General features: G+C 34.4%; 3 protein-coding genes across 4 annotated transcripts in view; all 3 read right to left on the reverse strand.

The window, feature by feature from the left end:
- Nucleotides 1-1,918: 1,918 nt before the first annotated feature.
- On the reverse strand, nt 1,919-5,936 carry LOC107082239 (H-2 class II histocompatibility antigen, E-S beta chain-like). Its single transcript, XM_015370812.1, has 6 exons — nt 5,730-5,936; nt 5,331-5,594; nt 4,893-5,174; nt 3,032-3,142; nt 2,886-2,911; nt 1,919-2,793 (listed from the first exon to the last, which is right to left on the reverse strand). The coding sequence occupies exons 1-6, from the start codon at nt 5,779-5,781 to the stop codon at nt 2,767-2,769; spliced, it is 762 nt and encodes a 253-aa protein (XP_015226298.1). The 5' UTR covers nt 5,782-5,936; the 3' UTR covers nt 1,919-2,766.
- Nucleotides 5,937-6,599: 663 nt separating this feature from the next.
- Nucleotides 6,600-8,496, reverse strand: LOC107082220 (rano class II histocompatibility antigen, B alpha chain-like). Its single transcript, XM_015370777.1, has 4 exons — nt 7,904-8,496; nt 7,472-7,735; nt 7,111-7,392; nt 6,600-7,009 (listed from the first exon to the last, which is right to left on the reverse strand). Exons 1-4 carry the CDS (start codon nt 7,959-7,961, stop codon nt 6,882-6,884), a joined length of 732 nt encoding a protein of 243 aa, XP_015226263.1. The 5' UTR covers nt 7,962-8,496; the 3' UTR covers nt 6,600-6,881.
- A 390-nt stretch (nt 8,497-8,886) lies between these two features.
- LOC107082207 (H-2 class II histocompatibility antigen, E-S beta chain-like) overlaps nt 8,887-11,317 on the reverse strand; it is a 2,812-nt gene continuing 381 nt past the window's right edge. The window contains exons 2-6 of one of the 2 annotated variants that reach the window (XM_015370765.1): nt 11,019-11,285; nt 10,612-10,893; nt 10,290-10,400; nt 10,093-10,118; nt 8,887-10,017 (exon numbers count right to left, since the gene is read on the reverse strand). In XM_015370765.1, coding sequence (XP_015226251.1) covers nt 9,991-10,017; nt 10,093-10,118; nt 10,290-10,400; nt 10,612-10,893; nt 11,019-11,285 — 713 coding nt within the window. In that variant the 3' untranslated portion in view covers nt 8,887-9,990. The other variant, XM_015370757.1, reaches the window with a different exon arrangement.

Here is an 11,317-nt window from a genome sequence, read left to right on the forward strand (position 1 = left end):
AAATAAATAAATAAAGTTATATAAATATATTTTTGAATACTGGTATATACATATGTACTGTATACATACAAGGTATGTGTGTGTATGTATAAAATTAATTTAGGGCTCCCTCATACCACTCATACCTGAGTGGTATGAGTGTTGTAACAGAGTCCCCCTGCCCACTGTCCATGCTTCAATATGTCGAAGCTATGCTAAGACACCTGCACTTGGCCTCATTCTGACCACACCTTCGTTAATCCACGGCTCTCATTCCCACATAAGTTGAACCCCGGGGTCTCTTGTCACCAAAAGTTTTGGTGGCAGTTTTCAAATTTTATATGGGTACAGGATTATGATTTCACAAGGGGTGATTTACACTTTAAAGTGAGCCAATTTAATACTAAGATATAATTTTTTATCAAACTTTTAGTATACTTGTATCAATGAACTTGGATATTATGTACTCTTGTAAATTTAAAAACATGAACTTCAAGTAGGTTTATTTTTGGTAAGGGTAGATAAAACTTTAATGCCTGATTTTTTTTTTTTTTTTTTTTAAGTAAATCTCTGGGTCTAAATGCATATTTGTTCACATTATTGTTGTCTCATTTCCAGATCTTTGGTTGAAATCTTGACAGTGTAGTCTTTTTTTTTTTTTTACATTTGTTCGCAGTCCTTTTCTGGCCCTGCCAGCTTCCTCCTTTTGTTCCATAGCTCACCATGGTTCATGTGACAGAGGTAAGCTTTCATAGGTAGGTATTTTTTTTTATAATCATGTGATAAACTGGGGATTTGCCCTGGGTGTGCCTAGCCTCTTGACATGTAACAATAGGCCCAAGCATTTCATGCCTAAACATATTAGCACATTGGTACATCTTCCATTTGTCTGGGAAAACACTAGTATAATAAAGGTTCTCAGTAAATTCAGATTTCTGTTTACATCACATCATGTCAGTGCCCTGCTTTATGCCTCACTATAGACGTTATTTTCCTGCTGTGAGTATAAATTCAATGTTACGTTTATTAGACGTACATCTGGTATAACCGGTTTCATCTGGAAAGTTCCTCAGCAGGCATCACATCATTATTCACATGTTCATATTTAAGCCATGTGCTTCACTAAAGAAAAATGTTAAAATGTGGAGCAATTAAACACACTTTGATATATGCTTCCCTGTTTATGCATAAGCCCAATAGTGTTATGGTTCCCCCCTTTTGGGACTTTGAGTTTTCAGTTATCAGTAATTTTGTTTTGTTGATCTTTGGTTTATTTTACATTTTATGTTATATTTAAGCAGTCTTAAGTTACTCTCTGTTTCCCCCTTGTGCCTGTCTCCTTTCCCCTGACTCCCTCTTAGTCTCTTCCATCCATACCTTCTCCATATCAACTTATTACTCCAGTCTTTGTTCTGTCTCCCATATATACTCTCCCTGTGTAGCTCATCAGTGTTGGTTCACTGTTGTTTGTTGCTTCCTCGTCTCTGGTACCCCACATGAGTTTCCGTAATGTTTGCGGGTTTTTTGTTCTCAGTATTTATGTCTTTTTGGATGTTTGCCTCAGTTTTTCTTTATTACACCTACAACAAATCATCTCTGCCTCACTCATCTCTGCATTTCGGTCCTTAACCAACCAAATGTTTACAAATAGAAGGTTCTAATAGAAGAAAAACACTGCAAAATGGAAATGGAACAAAATAATCTTTTTTATTTTTCTATCGGACAAAATTTTTATTAACTCTCATATCCGGGTTAAAAACAGAATTTGACATTAGTTTTGACAAAAATCAAATTTAGTTTATATATTACATAAAAATAGTGTTCAACAAATCCTGTTATAACATTCATATATAACATGCATTATCAATTTGTATTTAAACAATTAACATACACATCTGTTGATATGCATACATAAAAAAAATAAAGATATTAACAGCTTTTTATTACATTAAAACATTTTTAAGCTGGATTCCAATGCAGTTTTAGTAACGAAGAGGTATATAAAATAAATTAAAATGACGCTTTGCTCACCTTTTAACCTTTTTTCCTTTTTATAAAATGAAAAAAGAAATCTAGTCATACTTAATAAATGCAATGGATTGTATTAGAATTGTACTGTGATTTGTGATGCACATTACTACTTCAGTTTAATGCATGATAAATTAAAGCAAAAAATGGGACTTGGCACAAGTTTTTGCTCTTACATAGGGCCATTCAAAATGCAGAACAAAAGCTCTAAAATGCAAATGTTTAGTTGTTTTATTTTTTTTAGCAGTGTTAACCAATTGTGCTGTAAGTCTGTATCCAGTGTTCCTTACTAGTCTTCTTATCTCCTAACAAGTAAAAAAGCTTCATATTTTGGAATAGAGCAGATTTACTTTAGTTTAGATGCAAAAACATCAGTGAATGAGACCCAGCTACTGTTAATGGGAATAAAGACCAATAGTTTAAACTGCACTGTATTTTCCAGAATACTGCAGAAACTTCCAAGAAAAATGTAGAAATTTAGAGTATAGATTTTAAGATAAAAACTGTGTAGAATCCTGCTTGAGTAACTTTTCCAGCTGTGTTATTGATTCATAGAAAAAACAAACAAAAAAAAAAAAAAAAAAAAAACAGCAGTGTCATGCTGCAAGACTCATTCACTTCTTTTCACTCAGACATTAACATACCGTACTAATAAACAGACTGGGAGATAACTTGGGGTTAGGCTCATTATCCAACAGTTCATTGATGCATGGTGAGGGAAGCTCATCGTCTCTTGTCCCTGATACACCCCCAGCAAAACTAAAGGTTGTTTTCTGGATAAATATCCTGTAGAAAATATTATTCACAGTGTTAGATAAATGCTTCAACAAATGATTAAGATAAAGCAGAGGAAACCTTTGCTGAATATAATTCCATACCTCAGTTGTTGACACTCTTTCCCGCACTGCCATTAGAAACAGAAGGAAATCAATCAGATTGAATGTTGAGGTACCACAATTTAAATGCTACGAAAAATAGATTTTTAAAATGATAGTATTTCTATTATTTTGAGCCTATGTCTCACCAATGACTGTCCTCCTGTAATAGAGGAACCCAGCGACTGAAAACAACAAGCCAATCAGCAGCCCTGCTGTACCTATAACCAGCTCCTTCTTGTCAGAATGATGTTCTGGCTCTGCAAACATATTGATCATCAAGATAATGTTAGACTTCAATTAGGTATTGCTCTATATTCATGCAAAAAGTCAGCCCAAAATAGAAAAGAACTGTTAGTACAAACAAAAGATTAAAGCAAAGTCAATACAAGTTTAATGTGAAAAACATGGTAAATAAAAACACATTTATTTTACTTCTATCCAATTTCAACTAATACAAAGCTTTACATTAATGTCAAGACAACGTCCTCAAACCTTTTAATGTATTTTACTAACACATTTTCAAGACCAAACTGGCTTTTTTTTGCAGCAATGCAAGTATTAGCAGGTGGTCTAACCAAGGTAAAAAGACAGGGACGAAAAAAATTTATTGTAAAAGTTAAATACAGGGCTTTACGCACAGTTGATTAGTTCCTAATACCATAACTATCAATCTCCCCAGAGGTTTAACATGGCTTAAACAGCAAATCTACTGTGATCAAATGTTATTAAAAATCTGCATCCATTTTTTATCCTCAAACTGCATTTTAGTTTGCATAAATTCTTCACAACAGGCATTCTAGCTTATGCAGTAACAAATAGGCATCTTAAGTAAGTTAAAAATGTTTGTGTATATATTTAAGTGACACTCACACAGTTCGAGTGCGTACCTTATTTTCTTGCTCTTATACTACAACACTAAAGAACCACCTGTCAGCCCATGTTATACATTTATAATAAAGGTAATTCTAATCTATGCATTTTCATGAGATGAATCGCCTATAGAGAGAAGTGTTTTTTTCTTGACAACATGAACATTAACTGAAAGCAGTTCTGTTTGTAAACCTATAAGTCAGCTTAGACAGGAGAGGTGAAAGAGACATCTTTAGTAAAATATCACATTCATGAATTAGAAAAAGAGGAAGATTTTCTGGAGAGGCAATGTTGAAGATAGAAGAGAAAAGAATATGGTTTTCTGAGTTAAGAAATGCATTGAGGATTTAGGAAAGCTCAAATCATAAGTGTATGTAGTACAGTAGGTAGAAGATAATGTCCTTAGACTGTACAAGGACTGACTATTATAAATTTCATCATTTTTATCTCCCTAAATTGCCTTGTAACCTGTCCAGAGTTAAACACGCCTCTCGCCCACAGACTGCCAGAGATAGGCAGCGGAATAAGCGGGAGAAGAAGGATGGATGGATCTCTATAAATCCATACATTCTTTATAGAGTCTTCAAAGTCACACTTCTGCATGGTTCTCAACTTAGTATAGGATTGATGAACCTCATGAGACATTATTAAACTTTTGATAACCCTAGTACCTTCTTTGTTCCCACCTCTCCAAGGAAGAGTCCCATTGTATACAGTAAAAATACTGTTTGTATTGGGGAATTATGTTTACAAAATACCATTCACTAGGGGTTCTTCGCATGAACCACTCAGTGTTAAGGGTAGAATAACGATTCAAATAGGACCAGTCATAAAAGCAGACAGGAATGCCAGAAAAGATACACTCCTTCCACTAAACTGTGGACCACAATCACATGACTGGTATAACCTAGTTGTTCCCTGTCAGCTCTTACTGCAGTTTCAAAGTTACATTCAGTAGTTTCCCGGTAAAGTTCTACAAATGATCCTCTTGGTTAAGTACTCTGTGTATGTTGCATTACTGGTTATTCTAATAGGAAGTAAGAGAATTTCCTCTATGCATTACATGTGAAAATCCATCAACAAACTGGGTGCAAAAAAGGGGAAATGTTTCCTCTGTTCTCATGCACACTTTCCTACCCCAGTTATAAATCTTTGGCTCTCTGAGGCTTGCATGCTCCACCATGCAGCTGATCTTCTCTCCAGGTTTGGGTGTAAATTCCAGGTTGGAGTGATATTGGTAAAGCCAGTTCCCATTCGGTAGCTCATCAGTGGACGTCACATCAGATGTGATCTCCTTTCCGTCTCTAAGCCATGTTACCTTGATTTTCTTTGGATAGAAGTTGTAAATGCTGCAGATGAGCATGAGTTGGTGTTGACTGTACTCCGCTTTCACTGAGCTCAGCGTTACGTAGGGCTCCACTAGGAGAGACAAGCCAAGACTCATCTTTCATCATAAAATAGCTAACATTCATATTATTGCATAGGTTTAAAATATCTGCATGCATATTAATATTAGATATAGATAAATTGATCTAAATCTTTGCCCAAAACATTTACACATTATATGAAAATTACCTGTGGATAGATTTCCATATAACAGATGTGCAATATCATTGCAACGGTTTGTTTTCCATATTTGATGTTTTTGGAATCTTGGGTTCTTGTTGAGAATGTCTGCAAAAATGATTCCCTCCTTTGTGTATCCTACAACTTTTCCCAAAGTGCTGTTATATTGGACCAGTAGACACTTGTTGAAAAACAACTGCTCCAAGAACACAACCCCTTGACTATCATGAAAGTTAAACTGGCAGTGGCCTAAATAATAGCCATAATAAGCACCTAAAGAAAAAAAAAACATAATTATCAATAGGAAAATTTTTAATTTAAGAAATACATTTGCTTTAAATCAATGTTAATGCACATCTATTTAAGCAGCTCTATTTTTAAAGATTTTGTTGGCCTGAATCCTCCTACCTTCTGCTGAAAACCAAAGTTGCAGGAAAATGAAGACGTTTTTCAAATGCATGCTGTCAGCTGAGAAAATACATCTGACTAAGACTGTGGCTCGCTGGTAAATGAGCTTTATTAACAAAAATGAGGAAGTAAAGTAGCAGATTCGGTAACAAGGAGTGGCAGCTGCCCTGACCAAAACCGGCTTCTGTCACCGCCATGGAATATTAGTGCCTGCTGTATGGTGCTGAGAAGTGGATATGTAATTATTGGGGAAAAAAATGTAATTGCTACGATCCCTCACTGAAGAATCAGCTTTATGAAAAAGCCCCAATATAACAAGAAGTTAGTTGCAGAATCATTCATTATCTTAACATTTACAGCAAGGTGGACAGGTATTTGAAACATTTGTTCTGTTTTGACTTTATGTAACATAAAAATGTTTCAAAGAAAACACAAACTGACAAAATAAAGTAGGATAAAAACTCTCAACAAGCAACAATAACAACCTGTTGATTCTACTCTTGATTCTATTTTTCAGATCTGTTTTTATGCATTTCTGTTATGTAGATTATGCGTATAACTTACAGCTTATTTCATGCATAATGGCATGTTCCATCATCTTGCATTAAAATGTTAAGCTATTTTTTAGTGGTTGCATAAATAGATTCAAATCTGGTATCCGCACTTTGTCAAACATAATTGTTTAAATAACTAAGAGCAACACAACTTAATATGATTCATAAGGAAGACATGCAAGACTCTTTTTTGTAATATTTCAGATCTACAGTGAGCAACAAAATGTCAAACAACTCAGATTTTTTAAAGATTGAATGTTCAGTTTATTACCTAACACAAAAACAAGAAAAAAAGCATAATAATTGCCGTCTTTTTAATCTACAAAAATATAGATCATACAGCTCATAGAGTGTAACACATGACAAAAAGTTTTTTAATATCTTTTAAATGTTTAACTGATAAATTACCAATATTTTAGCAGTGCACCACCAATATGCAGGGCTTTACCTTGTTGCTAAAGCCAAGAAGTAAACAAAAAAATACTCTATGGAGCTTAAAGGTGATGTGAATTACAAAAATTAATTCAACAACTTTCATATGTAAAATATGCATTATTTACTTTACCATCAGTGTTGACAGCATTTATCATAAACAAGATTAGTTTAAATGTTGTGCCTTGACAATAAAAAACACTCCCACAGTGATTCCCAAAATGCCAAGAGCCACACCGACTCCACAGTAAACAACTGGCCAAAGACTTGGATCTGCTTTGTTGAATTCAATTTCTGTAAGAGAAAGTTCCAAAGATTAAAAATCACCTTTTGGTATATTCCAGTATTCTGTGTTTAGTTTTAAAATATTGCATAAAAAAAAATGAACATTTTACCCAAGATTCTTGTTTTCGGAGTCTCCAATGCAGGATGCTCTACAGTGCAGGAGTAAATGTCCCCCTCTGTGGGTGTGAACTTCAGTGTTGAGAACATTCGGAAGGTTTGGTCGCTATTGGGAGAGTATTCACTGATCCACACCCCCTTTGTAGCTGGGAGGCCATTTTTAGTCCAGCTGACTTTGACAGTAGGTGGGTAGAAATCATTCACAAAGCAGATGAGGGTGTTTTCTTCTTCAGGTTCTACCTCTCTTGAAGGGAATATCATGTGGTCTGGAGGGTCTAAAGAGCATAACAAAAAGTTTCCTTACCATGTTATTGATGATTTCAAAACAGAAAATAAATGCTGACTTGTATTTACCCTTTTCTTCAGATGAAGGTTTAACTTCCTTTATAACAAACTCCATTAAGGGTTGACACATTTTTTCGCCGTTTAGAGCATCTTTAAGGACACTCAACGATGCTATGAGCTGGTCTGGATGAGCATAGATGAAGTTTGGCACAGTAAACACAATCTCCTTCCTTGAAAAATCAACATATAAAATTTCTTCACCATCAAAATCATACTGTACTGCAGAAGTGCCGTTCTCAAAGCAGCCCACAAAATAGGTTGCTTCATGGGGAACTGAAAAACAATACAGTCTAATGAAACACTTGTTTCTCTGTGAGAAAAACTTTTACAATTATTCCCTAATTCTGCTCTTGTTTCTTAACTCTGCTAAGTAAGGCTTTTACATTTTTAAAACAAATGTTGACCTTTATTCCAACAAAAATGCAGTTAAGAGATTCTTACTTTGAGAGAAGACGCAGTAGGTGTTGAGAATGAGAATAAGGAGAGCAGAGAACCTCATGTCTGAGCTTCAGGTGGTGACTGAAATAGACCAGGAAGATGACACACCTTCCTTTATAGGCGGTGACATTACGGGATTTTACAGTGGAACATGTGACCACAATAGTTTAAAAAGAAAATACTGCATCATTGGATTTGCTTTACATAACTAAAGTAATAATAGTTACATTTAACCTTAGCATGCAGCATGTTTCAAGGACATTAGTTTAGATGCAGAGGCTGTAAAATGCACAAACTGTTGCATTATTGGTTTTGAGACATTTTGTGGTCTCTGTATAATAAAACAGCTTAGAGTTAACACCTCTTAAGAATCACACAGTTTGAAAAAGTTTACATTGAGTTTGGCTCTAGATATTTTATGTAATTTGTCTAAAAGAACCAAAAGGAGCATCCCAGGGGATGGTACTCTCACTAATCATTTTTATTTGCACTTCTTTGACTCTTCATTGACTCTGCAGTTGCTTTGCATATTTAAGATGGATAAGAAACAACAACAGGGAGCCTCTTTATGTGGAAACATTTATCCAATAAAACATGGAAGATTAACAATTAAGTATTTACAGATATGGATAGTAACTAGTTTATATTTACTCAGCCAAATTTACTAAAGTAACATTTAGAAAATAATTGCTGGGATGCAGGGCTTTAGATTCTTTGGTGCCCAATTCAAGAGTGGCGCCTTGGCGCCCCCTCCCATTAAGTGGGCACACAAACTCCAAAAAAGCAACTCCACAGTTATTGCATAATTATTGATTTTTTATTTGAAATGTTGAAACAAAAGCTTTTTAAAGGCAATGACAGGAAGAATAGATATATGTTTGAGGGATAGAATTACAATATTACATTAAGTAACAACCTAAAACTGTGTGCAAAGGGTACAAAATCAAAAGCAATATAAAGCTGTATAATCAAAAGAAAAACTGTAATATCAAGGTTAACCCAATAAATTTGAAAGGAAAAAGCCAAAAAGAATAATTGTAAACTTGAAAGATGAGTACCCTGAGAATAACTAATTACATTAAACAAATGTTTTTTAAATGCCATGGAGGTTAAGTATCACGTCTAGCATAGAAGTGTGCAATCAAAAGCAAAACTCAAAAATATCAGTGTTGTTGTAAAGAAATTTCTACTTTACATTTTGGTCAATGTAAATCTAACTTAAAAATGCAATCAATCAATCAATCATATGCAATCAAAGTAACCTTATAAAATAGAGATGCACTAAGATATCACCTTATTATTGCACCTTCTTTCTAGGTTTTAACTAAGTTAGAAAAGATTGTGGAATATTTCCACAATGAGACACGAAAACATCAAAACCTCACTAACGTTCTCAACGTTGTTCAAAACTTAACTCCTCTTGACGTCCTAAAAGCAAAGGCATCAATGGTTTCCTAATACATCAGTTTAATTAGTTCTTTTATTTTCCATTTTGCATCTTTGCACATTGTCCAGCAGATGGCGTAAAAGTGTTTTACTGTAGTTTTTGATTTTACATAAGCAATATTCTTAAAATTGTATAATTACTATTTAAGTTTCAAAAGAACTGATATTACTGGTACAAACTGGTAAAAGTAAAAGTATAGATTGAACTCCTTTTTAAGCATAGGTCTACTCTTACTCCCGAAACATCTTGGGGTAGTTTAACAACCTCTATTTGTTTCAGATGATTAGATATATTCTATAAATTTGGGGGCCTAACCCTAATTCAGTTTAACTGAGTATTTCAACCTTAAATGTGTGGAAATGTAATGGAGGATTTTTCTTTAGTGTTTGTCTGCAGAAATATATGAAAAACAAATACATTTTATGAAATTGAAAACTCTTGGCATTGACATCCCTCAAATATGGGATCGATATTAGTTCCTTGAAGTTGATAGGTATGTGTGTGGTTGTGAAAACATCATTATGAACAGAATGAACTGTCCAAACTCTAACATGTCACATAATGTACAATGATATATACACTTTTTCAGACGTTCAGCAAAACAAACAGGTTTGTTGTCTGCATCATTTCTGCATCTTGTAACCTAAAGATCTTCTTCAGGACACACGTCCTAAAGAATAAAATTAGATAATTTCATTAATCAAGTATATCAACGAGTGCTTTAGATGACATAAGAAAAACTCACCTCTGTTGTGGGAACCAGAACCTGCTCTATATTTAAGAAAAAAAAAAATGAAAACAAAAGAACAAACAAATAAAACTAAAACCTTAGGTCTTACATTTGATCATTTTCAATTGAAGTTTATTTAAACATGGTTATAATTTAGATACTGAAGTCATTGTAAAAAGTGTTTTTAACATTAAAGTGAAACATTGTCTCACCAGTTGATTTCTTCTTGTAGCAGATGAAGCCAGTAATTGAAAAGATCAAGCCGAGCAGCAATCCTACTGAGCCAACAACAATTTTTTTCCACCCTAAATCTGGTTCTGGATCTGAAATCCAGTTATTTAAAAAAAGTAATTTAAAAAACATTTTTAGTTTTTAGTTCCATGCTTATGCTACCTACAAGTGACTTCATGACTGTCATACAACTTTTTATATAACCTTTGATCAAACCTCTGTTGCGTTTGAAGTAGCATATAACAGGTATCTAAAGTAGAATCCATTCTATGTCTATCATATGTCTGATGCAGACGTTCTCACCCCAGTTATAAAGCTTGGGCTCCCTGAGACTTGCATGCTCCACCATACAAGAGATCTGCTCTCCAGGTTTGGGTGTAAACTCCAGGTAGGTGTGGAGCTGGTAGAGCCAGTTCCCATTGGGTAGCTCGTCCGTGCAGGTCACATCAGATGTGTCTTCCTTCCCATCTCTCAGCCATGTTAGCTTAATTTGCTTTGGATAGAAGTCAAACGCACTGCAGATGAGCATGTGTGAGTGTTGGCTGTACTCTGATTTTACCGACCTGAGCCAAACATAGGGCTCCACTAAAAAATAAAAAGAACATGCACATGACACAAATAATAAGCAAAATGTAATTCATTATGTTCTACTTAAACCTCCAAACATAAAAGGCTTGGATTTATCCAGGACTGTCTTGTGTGTAAATTACCTGGTGTTAGTAATTCTTTGTACGCCAGTTGAGAATTTCTTTTGCAGAGGTTTGTTTTCCAGATTTGATGGTTAATAAACTCGGAATTGTTGTTCAAAATATTGGCATACACTTGCGTTTCTTTTGTATATCCAATCGCTTTTCCTACTGTGCTGATGTATTGTCCTTCCAACATTTTGTTGAAGTAAAATTGCTCCAGGAAAACGGCATCATGACCATCATCTGAACTAAACTGGCAACGATCCATTATATAAAAATAGAAACAACCTAAAAATGACAGACGTTTTTTTTTTTTTTTT

The sequence above is a fragment of the Cyprinodon variegatus genome, unplaced genomic scaffold (genome assembly GCF_000732505.1).
Source record: "Cyprinodon variegatus isolate N-32 unplaced genomic scaffold, C_variegatus-1.0 Scaffold2, whole genome shotgun sequence".
NCBI classification, from domain to species: domain Eukaryota; kingdom Metazoa; phylum Chordata; class Actinopteri; order Cyprinodontiformes; family Cyprinodontidae; genus Cyprinodon; species Cyprinodon variegatus.

Excerpts from the sequence above, each read along its gene's own strand:
- LOC107082220 (XM_015370777.1), bottom strand. The coding sequence starts at position 7,961 with ATGAGGTTCTCTGCTCTCCTTATTCTCATTCTCAACACCTACTGCGTC. Across the intron at positions 7,736-7,903 it reads CTACTGCGTCTTCTCTCAAA|TTCCCCATGAAGCAACCTAT; the intron begins GTAAGAATCTCT and ends ATTGTTTTTCAG. Across the intron at positions 7,393-7,471 it reads ACCTTCATCTGAAGAAAAGG|ACCCTCCAGACCACATGATA; the intron begins GTAAATACAAGT and ends TATGCTCTTTAG.
- LOC107082239 (XM_015370812.1), bottom strand. The coding sequence starts at position 5,781 with ATGCATTTGAAAAACGTCTTCATTTTCCTGCAACTTTGGTTTTCAGCA. Across the intron at positions 5,175-5,330 it reads ATATGGAAATCTATCCACAG|TGGAGCCCTACGTAACGCTG; the intron begins GTAATTTTCATA and ends TGTCTCTCCTAG. Across the intron at positions 2,912-3,031 it reads TTACAGGAGGACAGTCATTG|TGCGGGAAAGAGTGTCAACA; the intron begins GTGAGACATAGG and ends TTCTAATGGCAG.